The 15,339-nt window shown below is 49.1% G+C and overlaps 1 protein-coding gene across 3 annotated transcripts in view; it reads right to left on the bottom strand.

Annotated features, from left to right (window-relative positions):
* LOC138579573 (embryonic polyadenylate-binding protein-like) overlaps positions 1 to 15,339 on the bottom strand; it is a 1,702,133-nt gene that overhangs the window by 600,964 nt on the left and 1,085,830 nt on the right. For all 3 annotated transcript variants that reach the window (XM_069649846.1, XM_069649847.1, XM_069649845.1), the window contains exon 9: positions 127 to 393. In XM_069649846.1, the coding sequence (XP_069505947.1) occupies positions 127 to 393 (267 nt within the window). The remainder of the gene's footprint in view (positions 1 to 126; positions 394 to 15,339) is intronic.

Genomic DNA, 15,339 nt, shown 5'->3' with positions numbered 1-15,339 from the left:
ACTATACAAATGTCAAATTATAATACGATCTTTGGCTTAAGCGCTTGTCATTTATTGTTGCGAAAACCCCCAGGAAGAGATAGCGATTAATTTAACAAAGCAGAGCAAGTTTTAAATAATATCTACCTGTGGAACAGCGGGCAGAAAATATGCTGAGGGTTGTGTGAAGGCTCCAAGGAGGGGACCAGGCATCGTTCTCATTGTCGAAAGCCTCTGCATGTACTGATTTGTCAGAATTGCCTTCCTTTCTTCTTTGCGTTGAGCAAGAGCAACATACAAGGGCTTTGTGCTCACTATCCGACCGTTCATTTCAGTGACTGCTTTTGTAGCTTCTTCTGGGGAAGAAAAACACACAAACCCGAAGCCTTTGCTGTGCCCACTCTCGGTCATTACCTAAAAGTATATTAGAGGAAAGGGTACAATTAATATTTACCAGACATGGTGATACAACATGAAAATGACAATCTATGCATCCTGCAACCTATTTATACGTTATGTACATCACTGGCGATTGAACATTCTTTTGTAAAGTTAATAATTTAACAAATGGAGACCCATGCAAATGTTCCCCCACTTTATAGGTCACTTCATATTACCAGCCCAAAGGAACAAGTTACTTAACTGTTCTCCAGCATGGGTCTGGCATGGATTCACATGCTCATGAATATTCCCCGTCCGGCCAGGAATCCTCGGTAAAGAAAAAAATCAGTATCAGTTTCGTTTCTGATCTGTTTTTCTCAGTAGTAACCAATCACTGGTCACTGGGTCATACTGCCCTCAGCCAATGACTGCCGTCTCCCCAAGCCCCGCCTCTGGCAGCCATCTTCAGATTTGGTAGCACGCAAGTGGCAGTATGACCAAGTGAAGAGCCGTAGAGGGGTAGGAGGGAGGGTTCGCATGTGAATCCATGCCAGAGCCATGCTGGAGAACAGTTACAGGTAAGTAACTTGTTCCTTCTCCAGCATGGGGTCTGGCATGGATTCACATGCTCATGAATATAAGAATACATTAGCAGTACACATGCACAACCAACGGCAGGTGGAAAAAAAGGCTTAACATTAAGCATTACATCAAAACTCAACATTAAGCAGTTCTTACCTCCTTCACCAGGCTCACCTTTGGCGAACAGGTTGCGCAGCACCGCTTGGCCGACCCTGGACTCCTCCCTGGAATCCTGGTCGACGCAGTAGAATCTTGTGAAGGTGTGCGTCGACCTCCACGTAGCAGCACTGCAGATGTCCAGCAGGGGCACACCAGACAAGAACGCCGTGGTAGCAGCGAAAGCTCTGGTCGAATGGGCTCTCGGACGGCCAGGCAACGGTCGGTTTGCCAACCGATGACAGTGTGTGATGCAAAGTTCACAAAAAGCTGTGATGTCTTCCGAAAACTCTTCATGCGGTCCACATAGAAATTCAGCGTTCTAGCCACATCCAGCGAGTGCTAAGTCCTCTCGGCCGGTGACGAAGGCGACGGGAAGAAAACAGGTAACATCAAGGGCTCATTGAGGTGGAAGTCCGACGGCACCTTGGGCATAAAAGAGGGGTGCGTCCTCAGCACCACCCTCGTGTCGTGAAAAGTCAAGTATGGAGGCTTGCAGGATAGGGCCTGGATCTCTCCCACTCGCCGTGCGGAGGTGATGGCCACAAGAAACGCAGTCTTCAACAAAAGGAATTTCAACGGTGCCGAATGCAGGGGCTCGAATGGCACCCCCATGAGCCTGGTTCGCACCACGTTGAGTTACCATGCCGGGGCGGGGGCCTTCACCGGCGGGAACGATCGGAACAGTCCCTTCATAAAATTCCTTCACCAGGCGATGGGACCACAAGGACGCCCGTCCTGTGGTTCTGGTGTATCGGGAGATCGTAGCCAGATGTATCTTGATGGAGGCGTGAGCCAGTCCAGCCTTGGCCAGCGACAGTAGGTACGGCAGCACTTGAGGGGCCGTAATCCGTAGAGGGTTAATCTTCTGTGCACGGCACCAGACAGAGAACCTCTTCCACTTATGTCCGTAGCACTTGAGAGTTGGGGACGCCCTGGCTTTTGCAAGGACCTCTCTGCAGTCGGCCAGGATATCGTACCCTCCAAACACTAGTGCTGCAGGAGCCAGGCCTGCAAGTTCAGCGACTCCGGGTCGTGATGAAGTAGGACGCCTCCTTCTCTGGAGAGAAGATCCGCGTCTGTCGGCAGCTTGACTGGTGGGGACTGACAAGTCCAGAAGGTCCAGGAACCAGATCTGCCTCGCCCACGCCAGTGCGACTAGGATCATCCTGCACCGGGACCACTTGAGCTGGTTGAGGAGTCGGAGCAGGAATGGCAACGGAGGGAACGCATATAGGAACAGGCCGTCCCAGGGGAACGAGAAAGCATCGCCCATGCTCCTCGGCTGGGGAAACTTGCTGGCGAACCTCTGGCACTTGGAGTTCGTCGCCGTCATGAACAGGTCGATCTGCGGTTTTCCCCATCGTCGGAAGAGTCGATCCACTTGATCCTGATGTAGGTCCCACTCGTGGCACGAGCGCAGCTCCCTGTTGAGTGAGTCGGCGATGGTGCTCTTTATCCCTGCCAGATGAAATGGCACCAGAAACATCCCTTGGGCGACGGCCCAATGCCACAGATCCTGGGCTTCCTTGGAGAGGACTGGGGATCTGGTTCCTCTCTGCTTCCGGATTTAGAACATCGTGGTGGTGTGGTCGGTGAAGATTCTCACCACCTTGCCCTTGAGGGACGGGAGAAAGGACCTGAAGGCCCAGAACACTGCACAGAGCTCCAGGATGTTGATGTGGAGCGTCTTCTCCGGGAGCCAAAGGCCTCTTGCGTGAAGTTCTCCGGTGTGCGCTCCCCACCCTTCCAGGGAGGCAACCGTTGTCACCGTTTTCTGGTGGAATGGGGTCTGAAAGTCTGTGCCCGCCGTCAGATGAGCGCGGGTGCCCCACCACCGGATCGCTCGTCAGGTCTCGTCGAGCAGGATCCTGTCCTCGAAGCTGCCCGTCGCTTGGATCCAGCGGGAGTCAAGGAACTCTTGCAGAAGCCTGCACAGGCGCACGAGATATATGCAGGAGGACATCATCCCGAGGAGGGACTTTATGGACCTCACCCTGGCCACGTCTGTGGCCAGCAGACGCTGCACCTTGCCCAGGATGGCCTTCGTCCTTTCCTCCGACGGCGAGGCCAGACGCGCCACTGTGTCGAGCTTGGCTCCCAGAAACAGTGCGACTTGCGACGGGACCAGGTGGGATTTGGGAAAGTTGATGGAGAATCCCAGGTCCGTGAGCAGCTGGACGGTCTTTGCTGTGTGATCCACGACGAGCTCCCTTGTCCTTGCTCGGATGAGCCAGTCGTCCAGGTAGGGGTAGACGTGGATCCCCTGTAGGTGCAGCTGCGCCACCACCGGTGCGAGGCACTTGTTGAACACCCTAGGTGCCGACTTCAATCCGAACGGGAGGGCCTAGAACTGGTAGTGCCGTCCTTGGACCACGAACCTGAGGAACTTTCGGTGTCCTTTCAGAATGGGGATGTGGAAGTACGCATCCTCCAAATCCAACGACGACAGGAAATCACCCTCCTCCAGCTGTCCCAGCACGTGCCTTGATGTACTTGTTCAGTCGTCGCAGGTCCAGGATGGGGCGCCATCCTCCTGTCTTCTTTTTCACTAGGAGGTACCTTGAGTATACTCCGGAGCCCCGGAGCCTCTTCGGGAAGAGCTCGATGGCACCTTTTTTGAGCAACGCCCTTACCTCCAATAGCAGTTGAGGGATGTGATTTTCCTTCCCGACCACGGGTGGAATGCGGGGGCACTTTTTTAGAAATTCGTGGGCGTGCCTCTGGGCCAGGGCGTCCAGCACCCAACGGTCGGTGGAGATGGAATCCCACACGCTGACTAACTTCGCCAGCCGGCCTCCCACCGGGGGTGCTTCGGTGGGGGCCCGACACCGCTGTCGGTTCAATCTTGCTTGGAGGACGCCTTGCCCTCCCTGGCGACGACGGCGGGGCCCACCCGACTTGTCTCGTCCTCTATAGGCTTCCTGTGACGAGCGGGCCGCTTGGCGGTACGTAGAGGAGCAACCGCTGAATCCCTTGGAGGCACCCTGCTTGCCTCCGGTGCTCCGAAAGGACTGCCTTCGTTGCCGGAGAACGCCTAGGGTCCTAGCTGTCTCCGTGTCCGCCTTGATGGCTTGGAGGGACTCATCCTCCGTTTTCCCAAACAGGTTGTTTCCGTCGAACGGCATGTCCAACACCTTGGCTTGTACATCCTGGCGGAAATCCGTCGCCTTGAGCCAACCTCATCCTCTAAGGCAAACGCTGTTGCCTAGTTGGCGGAAACCGGTGTCTGCAATGTCCGTTGCCACCGTAACGGTGTGGTCCGACGCCACTTTGCCTTCTTGCAAGATCTCCAGGGCCTTGGCCCTCTTGTCATCCGGCAGGAAGTCCAACAGGGGGGCGATCTTGTACCATAACTCCCTGTCGTAGCGGGCCACGATCGCAAGGGCGTTGGCCACCTTAATCGTTGTTGCCACTGACGAGATAACTCGTCCCATTGCGTCCAGCTTCTTCCCTTCGCCGTCAGGCGGGGAAGTTAACGTTGAGGCCGATGCCCCCCCGCTTTCTTCTTGGCCGCCACTGAGACAGAGTCAGGGGTCGGTTGTGCCCTAAGGCACAAAGGGGCTGCGTCGGGGACCCAGTACTACTTCTCGTACCGATCCCTCTTGGCAGGAGTCGTAGCAAAAGCTTGAGAGCTAAACATGAGGACTCCCAACACTTGAGCGTGTGGTAAAAATCTGAAAATGGCTGCCAGAGGCGGGGCTTAGGGAGAGGGCAGTCATTGGCTGGGGGCAGTATGACCCAGAGACCAGTGATTGGTTACTACTGAGAAAGACAGATCAGAAACGAAACTGATACTGATACTGATTTTTTCTTTACCGAGGATTCCCGGCCTGACGACGGGGAATATTCATGAGCATGTGAATCCATGCCAGACCCCATGCTGGAGAAGTTAACATTCCCCAAATCAATTAAGAGGACAAAGGGTTTGGAATATCCCCTATAGTTTCCATCCTCAAATGTGTCATCACAGACTATAAAACAAGATGAAACGTGTGAAAACGCGCCCTACTTTACCTTCGGGACAGACACAGAGGTGGGGCAAGGGGGACACTGAGCTAGTGGATATTAGATCCAGATTAGTTATACAGGGGATCCCCAGACGATCCCTACTGGGTCCCCAACAAAGGTAGAAGGGCAGTCAAAGGAGCACTACACCACCAGTGAAAAGGGTAAGGACTTCAAATACAATCACCTTGACGATCTTGTAATCCTAATACATGGTCCCTATATTGCTATTCCTGCCCCTAGCCAGACCTCAACAACCAGCACAGGAATGAATATGTTTCCTTTTAAAGAAAAATGTGCTGCTTTTTGAATTTATCATCAAGTATGGACATGAATTTCTTTTCTCAGCTGCCAAAGGAAACATTAAGTAGAATGAATCAGACCTGCGCAAACCGTAGGAGTCCAGCACAAACAGTTGTGTTGCACAAACAACAAGAAACTAGTGAATTTTACACACAAGCAACCAAACAAAAGCACAGTGCTCCTACTAGTGTCGGCGGAATTACAAGTGGACATTTTCACACAATATAAGTTTTACATTTACAACAAGTTCACAAATATGGGTGTACCCCTGTCTGTTTCTCAAACTGGAAAAAGCAGTGTAGAGACTATCCAAACTCTTTTAGATGTCTGCTTTATTATTCCATTGTCCAAGCTCTTTATTTATGCCGATTTATGGACAATTCATCTGAAGGAAGAAACTTGCATAACTCATGCATATACAACATTGGTAGGTAAACATGGAAAACCCAATGAAAGGTCATAATTTTGAATTTTTCATGTGGTTGAAAAAAGTTCTCTTTTATTTTAAAGAATAATAAACAAAATACACAAGTTGTTCTAAATACAATATCTAAAGGAAGGTGAAAAAAATCAATAGAGATCAAACGAAAATCATTAATCAATACTTAACACAACATACATCAATATCCAGGTAACCCATCATTTGAAATTCATTTATCTTCTTAGTGCATACAAAACAAGGGGAAAATTCAAAATTTTAAAAAGTAATGTGTAACTGGGTGATTGATTTCTATAATCTTATTTGATTGTTGCTTCCCACAGTTCATCAATTTAATACTTATAATTTACATAGACTTGTTATTTGAACAGTTAATGGAACTAATGGAACTATTTGAATCCTATGTCGGAGTCTTAAGGTAAAAGATATAATTTACAACAAACCGCTTGCCTTGCTAAGTAAGCAAAGGTTTCCCTGGCTTTTCATTTATACTTTGAAAACAGAGCAACCCAGTTCAAAGCAGGCAACGTATGCAGTGCTCCAAAGTGGAGGGAGTAGACCACACATGTCAACGACTGGTTTAGAATCCAAGATGCCGGCATGCCTTAATATAATCTCAGGCTATCCCATTTCCAGCCCACATGACCCAATCAGAGAACAGATCTATCATCCAACTCGAGACCTTGAGGGCTGTATCCATGTCAGGTTTTAAGAATACCCCTCATTAATATTCATTTGATAAATGTGCATATACTGATTCTAAATGTATCCATTATTTCCTCATGAATATTAATGAGGGATATCCTGAAACCCTGTCAGGATCCCGGCCCTCGAAGCCCAGAGTTGGACAACCCTGTAAAGCACAATTTATTGTGAGGATCAGCAATGCGAGGCGGACAACTTTTGGATGATTTTTCAAATTATGCCATTTTATTAAATTATAAATATCAAATGCCTCACTATCCCTACCTTGATGAGGATTTCCCTGCCTATCAAAACTAAAGGGTAACATTAATATAGGATGTTTGGCCCTCACACTTAAACATCAAATACACAAAGAAAATATATGGCAATTCAAATGTCAACAATGATATTCAGTCTCTTTTGACAAACCTCTTTGTAACCCGGGTGAACTCCACTAACCCAGGATTCAAGCTCAAGGTCACTCCAATGTTCAACAGAAAGAACATCCATGTATATGATACAGTCTCAATTCAGTTCTTGATTTCTTCAAAATGAAAGTAAAGTTTTTTAACCAAAGTTGCAACAACAGAAAGACGTTCTCCTCTTGGTGATGAGAGTTTCCACTTCCCCAAAATAAAATCAATGCCAGTCTCGGCCACAATACTTTGTCACAACTTCCAGTTGTGCAAGAAGAATGATCACAAATCAAAGGTAATACAACTACTTACTGTAAATGTTAGTGAAACACAGTTCTTGGTTAACGGTTAGGTCTCTCGTTACAAGATTAGGAATCACAGTAGGTAACTGTCAGGGTGACTTCACAGCACTTCTACTGCCACTTCAAATTTCTACACCACCACAGATTCAGTACTTTATAATGCTTTCGGGGACTTCAACACCTGCAAGAAGGCAGGACAGTCTTCCTCTGAACCTGCCTTTGTCTGCAACCAACAATAACCTAAAATTGCCTTTGCGACACACTTCTCACTTTCTCCTGCAGTCTTTGGTAATGTAGGTTATATCAACTTCAAAGAATAGAAGCAAGTTTCCCTTCCCAAACCTTGCCTTTATTCATCTGCCTACTGTTAGCCAGAATAATTACCTAGAAGTTTTGGTGCCACTCACTTGGCTTCAGGTAATGCTTGCACACTTGTGTCTTAGGCAATGGCGAAGTTCTGGTTGGATTACAGTATTGTTTACACTGTTCTGCGACTTTGGGAGAGGAAGGTTTCAGTCGCAATTGTGAATACCTGGTTCACTCTTGGCTTGGGCAATTCTTGCTCTCTCCAACTTCAAATAATGTTTCAACATATGACTTCTCTTTGCGAGCAACTGTAGTATGAGTTACTAAAGATTCAGAGGTCACTTTTCCCCTGAGAATCATAACTAGCACACGCGACCACTCCTTCATAAGTTTTACAAAGTTAAAAGATTAATTGCTTTTTGTGGCATTTGCTATTCAGACGAATGAAAGAGAAATATGCCTGATCACGCGCGAGTGCTAAATTTCAAATGTCCTCACTTCTACTCTTACGCAAGTGATTATTACACTGGAAACTGTTCCGGGCAGTGCTCGCGCAAGGAATCAGAACAGCATAACTCACCAGCGTCAGTATTCCTTTCTCCACGTGTCGCACAATTTCTAAGACTTCTGGCTTCACTTGGGACCCACACCCTTCCTCGCTGAAGTTGTCTCTGGTCCAGCCATTCAATTAAAAGAGCCCCTCTCTCTCCTGAAACACAGCTTCATGGCAGCTGCTTGCCTCAGTCTCCAACACACTACTTGCTGAGCAACCTCTGTAATTCAGCTCACATTGGGAAAGACAGCCTTCCTGCACGTCTTCCGCTGCGCAGTCTCTGTATACCAGAGTTTGGAGGAACAGGACACTCACAGGATAAGCAGGTGACATCTGCAGCATCAGAATCCCAGCGTCCCTTTGGTTCTCCCACCTCTGCCTGGATTGCCAACACTGTGCATTCTTCTGTCTGCTTCTACCGCATACACTTCCAGCTCCTAATTGCCTGCACCTGAGGGGACCTTTTAAACCTCTTAGCTTCCCTCAGGTGTGGGCTATTAGGCTTAATTACCTGACTACTACAGCATGACTTCAGCCCTCTTCCTCGTCCCAGTACTTGTGGAACTCTTTGTCCTCAACAAAATCAGTTCTTTTTAGTAACTTTGTGGTTTTAAGGATAGATTTATTTCCCTTAGCGTTATTTAAAGATGAACGATAAAAATTTGTTGTCATAGAGGAAGACAGTTTATTTAAAAGGGATAGTCCGGCCAGAAATGTTATTGGCCTAAAGGATCGAGCATGTATTTCACAGCATACATTGAGTTTTCTTAAATAAATGTCCAATGCAACATAACCGAGTTTGTCTTACTTTAAAACATGTGAAAACGACAGCTTGAGTACCACCATCTTGTGCTTTTCTTATCCGTTGATCGATCGCCCTAAGTTCAAGTGCCCTTGCGGCACTGATTTGGATTCCCCGCCCTCAATGCTGACATCACTAGACACTCCAGATGAGCTTCACCTATTCCACTGACATTAGTGGGCAGCGTAGCCAAACGTACCCTGTCAACACCAATGTGATGACGTTATCTAACACTGAACCAGGAACTTACACACCCACAAAACGCAAAACTTTTTTTTTTTTTTACAAAACTGATAGAAACATTTTATTTTGAAAAAAACAGCAATAGTCGGGAGTGTAACAATGAGAGTTAATTTTGACACAACGATGAAAATAGTAAAGTACATGAAAACTTTGTTAAATCTTTCGAACACAGTTCATAATAGCTAGCAAACTTTGCACTGTTCTAATTTTTGGTGCAATTGTGAATGCTGATCTTCTAATACCGAATCCAATCATCGATCGATTAACCAAAGTCTTTCCGTTCTTAACGAATTATAAGTTACTTCCCGTAGTGACTAACGTACTCCTAGTCCCATTTACTCCATACTGTACGGGTGTCCCTAGCTAGGGACGGGAGACGGAACCTTTCTCACCAGAAAAATAATCTTCCCCTTTAAATTTAGATGGGGATGCGGCCCTGGGAGCATGCGCTCCCTTGACTCCGCCCACCGGCGCCACTCAGTCCCCTTTGGCGCATTGACAATATGAAAATTGACGAATGACACCAGTTTTATTAGAGGGGAGGATGGTGGGATGTATGGAGGAAAGGGGACTAGGAGTAGGTTAGGCACTACTGTGAGTAACGTCTAATTATACCAACGTCCCGTCCCCTTTGCTTCATACTGGATGGGGAAGTACAACTGAATGTAGCCCCAGGGTGGAGAGGTGCTCTCTTAAGAAAACTAATTCCATAACACTGCCTGACCAAATGCTGCGACCGACCTGAAGCCAGCATCCAAGCAGTAGTGCTGGCAGAAGGCGGAGGGCATAGCCCATGTAGCCGCCTTGCTAATAACCTGCCACGGGACATACCTCTGAAGCAACCGGCCTTGCTTTAGCTCTGATTGCGCGGGCATGCATATTTGCTGGAAGAGGTTTGTGCTGCCGCTTGTATCATCCACCTTGCTACAGATGCCTTGGAGGCTTGACAGCCAGGCTTTGACCCACCTAAGGGGACGAAGAGAGCATCCGATTTGCGTAAGCTCTTGATCCTGTCCATGTAGTATCTCGGCGCACGCCTCACATCCAGAAAGTGCAATACCGTGAGCGGCATCCTTAGGGTCCGCGAAGAACATTGGTAGCACTATTTCCTCATTTAGGTGAAACTAGGAGACCACCTTTGGTAAGAATGCAGGGTGAGTTCTAAGCACAACCTTGTCCTTATGAAAAGCATAAGGCTCAGAGGCCACCAGCACCTGGATATCACAGATCCGGGGTGCCGAGGTAAGGCCCACCAGGAGGGCCGTCTTAATGGTGACTAGCCGGATGTCCGCAGATGCCATAGGTTCGAATGGTTTATGCGCCAGGGCACCCAATACTACATTAAGGTCCCACACCGGGTGTGGTTTTATAGGCAGATAAAGTCTGGTCAGGCCCGCCAAGTGTCTTAACCATCAGATTAGAAGATGAGAATCACTCCTCCGAGTTCCTGTAGGCTCCAATGGCCCCCAGATAGGTACAGCATTCATCTACCTCCCCCACCACCCCTGAGTGTGCAAGGTGTGCAGAGAAGGATAGCACATCATCCAACGTGCAGGTCAATGGATCGACCTCCTTTGATTTTGCCCAGTGACAAAATCTGGTCCACTTGCTTTTGTACTGGCTCCTGGTAGCATAGCTCCTAGCCCCTTGAATAATGTCTAGGTTAGCCTGCATCAGATTCCTCAGTGTGACTTGTTCAAGAACCACGCTCCAAGGGCTAACTCCTGGGGGGCGGGGTGGATGGCCGTGCCCCCTGTTGAGAGAGTAGGTGTGCTGGGCCCAGCAGAAGGAGCACCGGGGCCTCAGCTGACAAGCTGAGTAGTTCCGATAACCATGGCCTTGCTGGCCACAACGGAGCTATCAGGATGATAAGGAGGTGGCATGCCTGCCTGATCTTGCAGATTACCCTGTGCACCAGGGGAGTGGGAGGGAAGGCATATGCGTTCATGTTTAACTGGATCTGCATCGTGTCGCCCAGCGAGCGCCTGCCAGCATGCAAACTAGGGGCACCTTCTGTTGGACCAGGTGGCGAAGAGATCCACCTGAGGGGGACTAGACCAGTTGAAGATCCCCTGAAGGACCTGTTCATTCAACTGCCATTCGTAGTTGTCCGCAGAGCCTGTCCACCCCTAGGTTGGACTGCCCGGGGAGGTGGATTGCTGTCAGGTGCATATATTCCAGAGCCCCCTCCAAAATGTGGACTGCTAGAGTGCAGAGGGGAGGGGAGGGGACCTGGTGCCACCCAGATTGTTGATGTAATACATGCTGGTGGAGCTGTCCGTTTGAATGAGGATCGCCTTGCCACTGATCGGGAGGAAGGCTTTGAGAGCAAGCTAGATGGCCATCAACTCGAGCGAGTTGATGTGGGCCGCCTGCTCCAGGCAGGAACATACTGTGATGCTGGAAATGCATTGCAGGGACAGGGCCTCCATGTCCTTGTTCTGTACTCCCTTATGTGTGTTCTTTGTTTTCTACACAGGAGTCCATGAGAGACTCCTGGCAGTGCAGCTCTTCCTCATTTTGGTTGTGGTGAACAGAGACACTTACCTTATGGCACCAAGGAATGGGGGTACAACCCTGTGCCCCTAGTGTATGTTTTTGGGCACCCATGTGTGGCCCCCGGAGCAGGGTATGGGCTGGTGGTAGCTCCATGTTGAATTTGACAGGTGCCCTGAGTAGCCGCCATTTTGGGATACCCAGGCCCGGTCATAGGAATCAGTGGATTCCTGATAGGAGACAAGATGGCCCCTGTGGCCTCTTGCTTTCTATTACCTGTTATTTTGTTTTCCCAAAGTCCTGGGAAGCGCTGACTCAGTTCCTTCCCCCGACTGGCAGATGGGTGGAAGAACCATATATGTGATTGTGGGAAAGTCCAGGCCAGACTGGCTGGAGCCTTCCCAGTGACTGGTGTGGGTACACCTTTGGGGTGGGACCTGGGTGAATGGAATGTGTGACCAATATGCATTCCAGGTTGTGTGTGTCTGGTATTTGTGTGTGTGACACAAAGAATGAGACAGCCCTGCCCGAAACTGACATGAATGCAGTGTGGTGTGCTGAAAGGCTGGGTGCTTGCCCCAATCCACATTCCTTGTTATGGGTGTTTGGATGGAAGAGAATGGCCTGAATGCACTGTGAGCCTGATTTGCTGCCTGCCTACATGAATGCCCTTCGGAATGACTGGCTGCATGAGCTTGGCTCAGCAGGGTGAAGAGATAGAAGAGTATATCTGGTGACATCTCACTTACCAGAATTGTTCAGACGCTGAAGTTGAAACTTGAAGTTGCTTATCCTTGAATCCCAGCTGTAAGAAGAATTGCTGCTGCTTTCCTTCAACCCATTCTGAAAGCTGTTGCGTCTGTCGAGGACTGATAAAAAAAGAACTCTTCCCGAGCTACAAGGGAACATCGTGCAGAAAGCCAATCTTCACCAAGGCACCCTGGAAGCCAGAGACTGTAACCGCCAAGGAAATCTGAAGTGAAACACCTGGACATCGAAGTCCATCATCGGCAACCAGGGTTTGGGGGACTGCCGTAACTGCTGGAAGCCCATCGAGTCGTGCTGCCAAAAAGCAGGGATGTCAACGAGCACTGCGAAAGTTGAAGCTGCTGTCCCAACGACAGTCTTCACATTTCTTTGTGGAATCTGAATGCCCTGTGGCTCTTGCTTTAAAGGGAGTTCACCCACGAGGGATCCGTTGACGAACCGAAGAAGAAACTCTGCTAAACCAGGTACATTGGGGTAGTAGAACCTTTTTAGCAAGAAAACAGACTATTTTAGACATATGGACTGGGCTTGTTACACTTCATTTACAGGTTGCCTAGGTTGGGGGATCCTCACACAGACCTGTGACTTATTAGCTAAAGTATTATTATGCCATTGTTTAACTTAGCTAACTTGTCTTTCCCTTCCTAAGTCTGATGTTGATTCACGTTACTATTTGATTTGTATGCCATTGGAACAGTCAGCAGTTGGAGCATTTTAAAGGAGTCAAGAGTGAACTGTGGTACCACAGACATTGTACACATTTACCATATTAGAATTGCCAAAGCACGTTATTAAGTGTGTGTGTGTAGATATATATATATTCAATGAAAAAACGTTGTTAAAGGGACGCTGTGGTTAAGTTGCACTAATAACCTATGAAATTCCGTTAAAAAATGTTGTTAAAAGGACATTATGGTTACAAGTAAAATCGAAAAAACACTGAAATTCGGATTCCAAGATGGCGGCCGAGCCGGGTAGACGTGCGTGAGCCTTGCTCTGTCCCCCAGCTTGGGCCGCAATAATAAAGAAATCCAAATCAGCACACACCGAGCCCACCGAAGTGGTGCTATCCTCCAACACATGGCTGAAGGTGAAATCTGGGAGAAGGGCAGACGTAACACAGAAGGTTGAGCCCCTCAGCAAAGATCCTGCCCGAAGCGGAAGGACCAGATCGAGCAAGCTGGCCCCCGAACATCATAGCAGCGCGGAACCCCAGAGGAGAACCGGAACGCAGGAAGAGGCCCCTGGTCCCCGGAACAGATAGAGGCGGAGACCCGACATGCACAGGAAGAGTGGGGCGAGACCCATGGAGCCCGGTAAAGAGACCCGGGCACACCAGCAGTGCGGACCAGGTCGGGGTGAGGCGCGGACAGGAGGAGGGCGCCAACCCAGCAGGGTGGATCCGGACGCGGATGAGGCCAGAACCGAGGTTGACGCCTTCACAGCAGAGAGGATCCCCACGCGGACGACCCCAGAAGCGGAGAAGGCGTCGGCATAGCGGAAGAAACACTCCCAGCGGTCCAATCCAGGGAGGAGAACCGAAGGCGGCCGACAAGAGCAGAACAGACTGAGACATCAGGGCCCAACAGAGCCGCCGGTCAGCGAACTCAGGTACAGATCGGGTAGGGGGAGCCAGGAGCGGCAGGGAGGAGGCCGCTCCCCCCATAGACAATATCAGCGCGCCCCGGGGAAGCAACTCGGGAGAACACCACAAAGCACCGGGGGAAGTGAAGCCCATAGGAATTAACGCTACTGGAAGAAATAAGAAGCCCTCTAAGAAAAAACGCGCAAACACAGGCCGAGACACAGGGGAGAGTCCCTCATCTTCCCCCTCCCCCCCAGACCATCGGACGTGGCACCGACACAAAAAGCAGAAGGGGAGCGGAGAACAATCCAGAGACACGGGGTCCCCTCCCCGAAAACCCCTTCTATCCACGAAAGAGTGGGGGGTCTACTACCCCAAGCACTCCCAAAAGGTAAACTACTTGATAGATCGGGAAGGCAATATAAAGATTCGACCCCCATCCATGAGGGGGCAATAGAGAAAAGTAGAACCTGCCGAGGACCATCAGCAGAAAAAGAGAACTGGGGGAACAATCACGCACACTAGGGAACCATAAGGGGGACCCCAGGGAACCATCACAAAAGGATCCCCCGCGATATCGCGGAATCCCAATAGGACCTACAAAGACAGGGCGGTTACAAACTGATGGGGCCCTAGAAGCGAGAAATCCACATCTTCAACAAATACATGGCAGAGCCCAGACAGGCCCCAGAGACGCACGGAAAAGCATAAGATCCCACACGAATATCAAAGTTAAAAATGGGCAAACATCGACAAATGAAACCCAGACTCCAAAGAATCATACACATGTCAAAAGCCAGGACCAGGCACGGGCTAAGCAACATTGGCAAAGAATAGTAGATCCAAACAAGATCAAGACCTGATCCAAATCTGGGGGTTAGAAAAAACCATGCCTAAGCAATTCAACAAACAGAAAAGCAAAGGGGACATCACACCAGAGCAGAAAGAGGACGCAGGAATGGCCTCGAAAGACGACATGAAAAGTTGGTTCAAGGAATTTCAAGATCAATTCATGTCCTCGACACAGGCGCAGTTTGACAACATGAAGGGGGAAATGAAACAAACAATCCAGGAACTGAAGAGGGACATAGGAAATCTAGAGGAGAGGACAGATAAAACTAGAAAGGACGGTCCAGAATATAGATGAGGAAACTCTCCAGCACGCAGAAGCACAAGACAGGCTAGCACGACTGGCACTGGAATTAGAAACACAATGTGAAGATTTGGAAAACAGGTCCCGGAGGTCAAACATAAGAATAAAGAATATGCCGGAAACGGTGGAGGATAAAGACCTCCGCACAGCAGTACAACAAGTGTTCCAAGCTCTATCAGATGG

Source organism: Ambystoma mexicanum, chromosome 3p (genome assembly GCF_040938575.1).
Source record: "Ambystoma mexicanum isolate Mex_15411 chromosome 3p, UKY_AmexF1_1, whole genome shotgun sequence".
Taxonomy (NCBI): domain Eukaryota; kingdom Metazoa; phylum Chordata; class Amphibia; order Caudata; family Ambystomatidae; genus Ambystoma; species Ambystoma mexicanum.
Note: the sequence above shows the minus strand (reverse complement) of the source record. Positions and strands in the feature narration are given on the sequence as shown.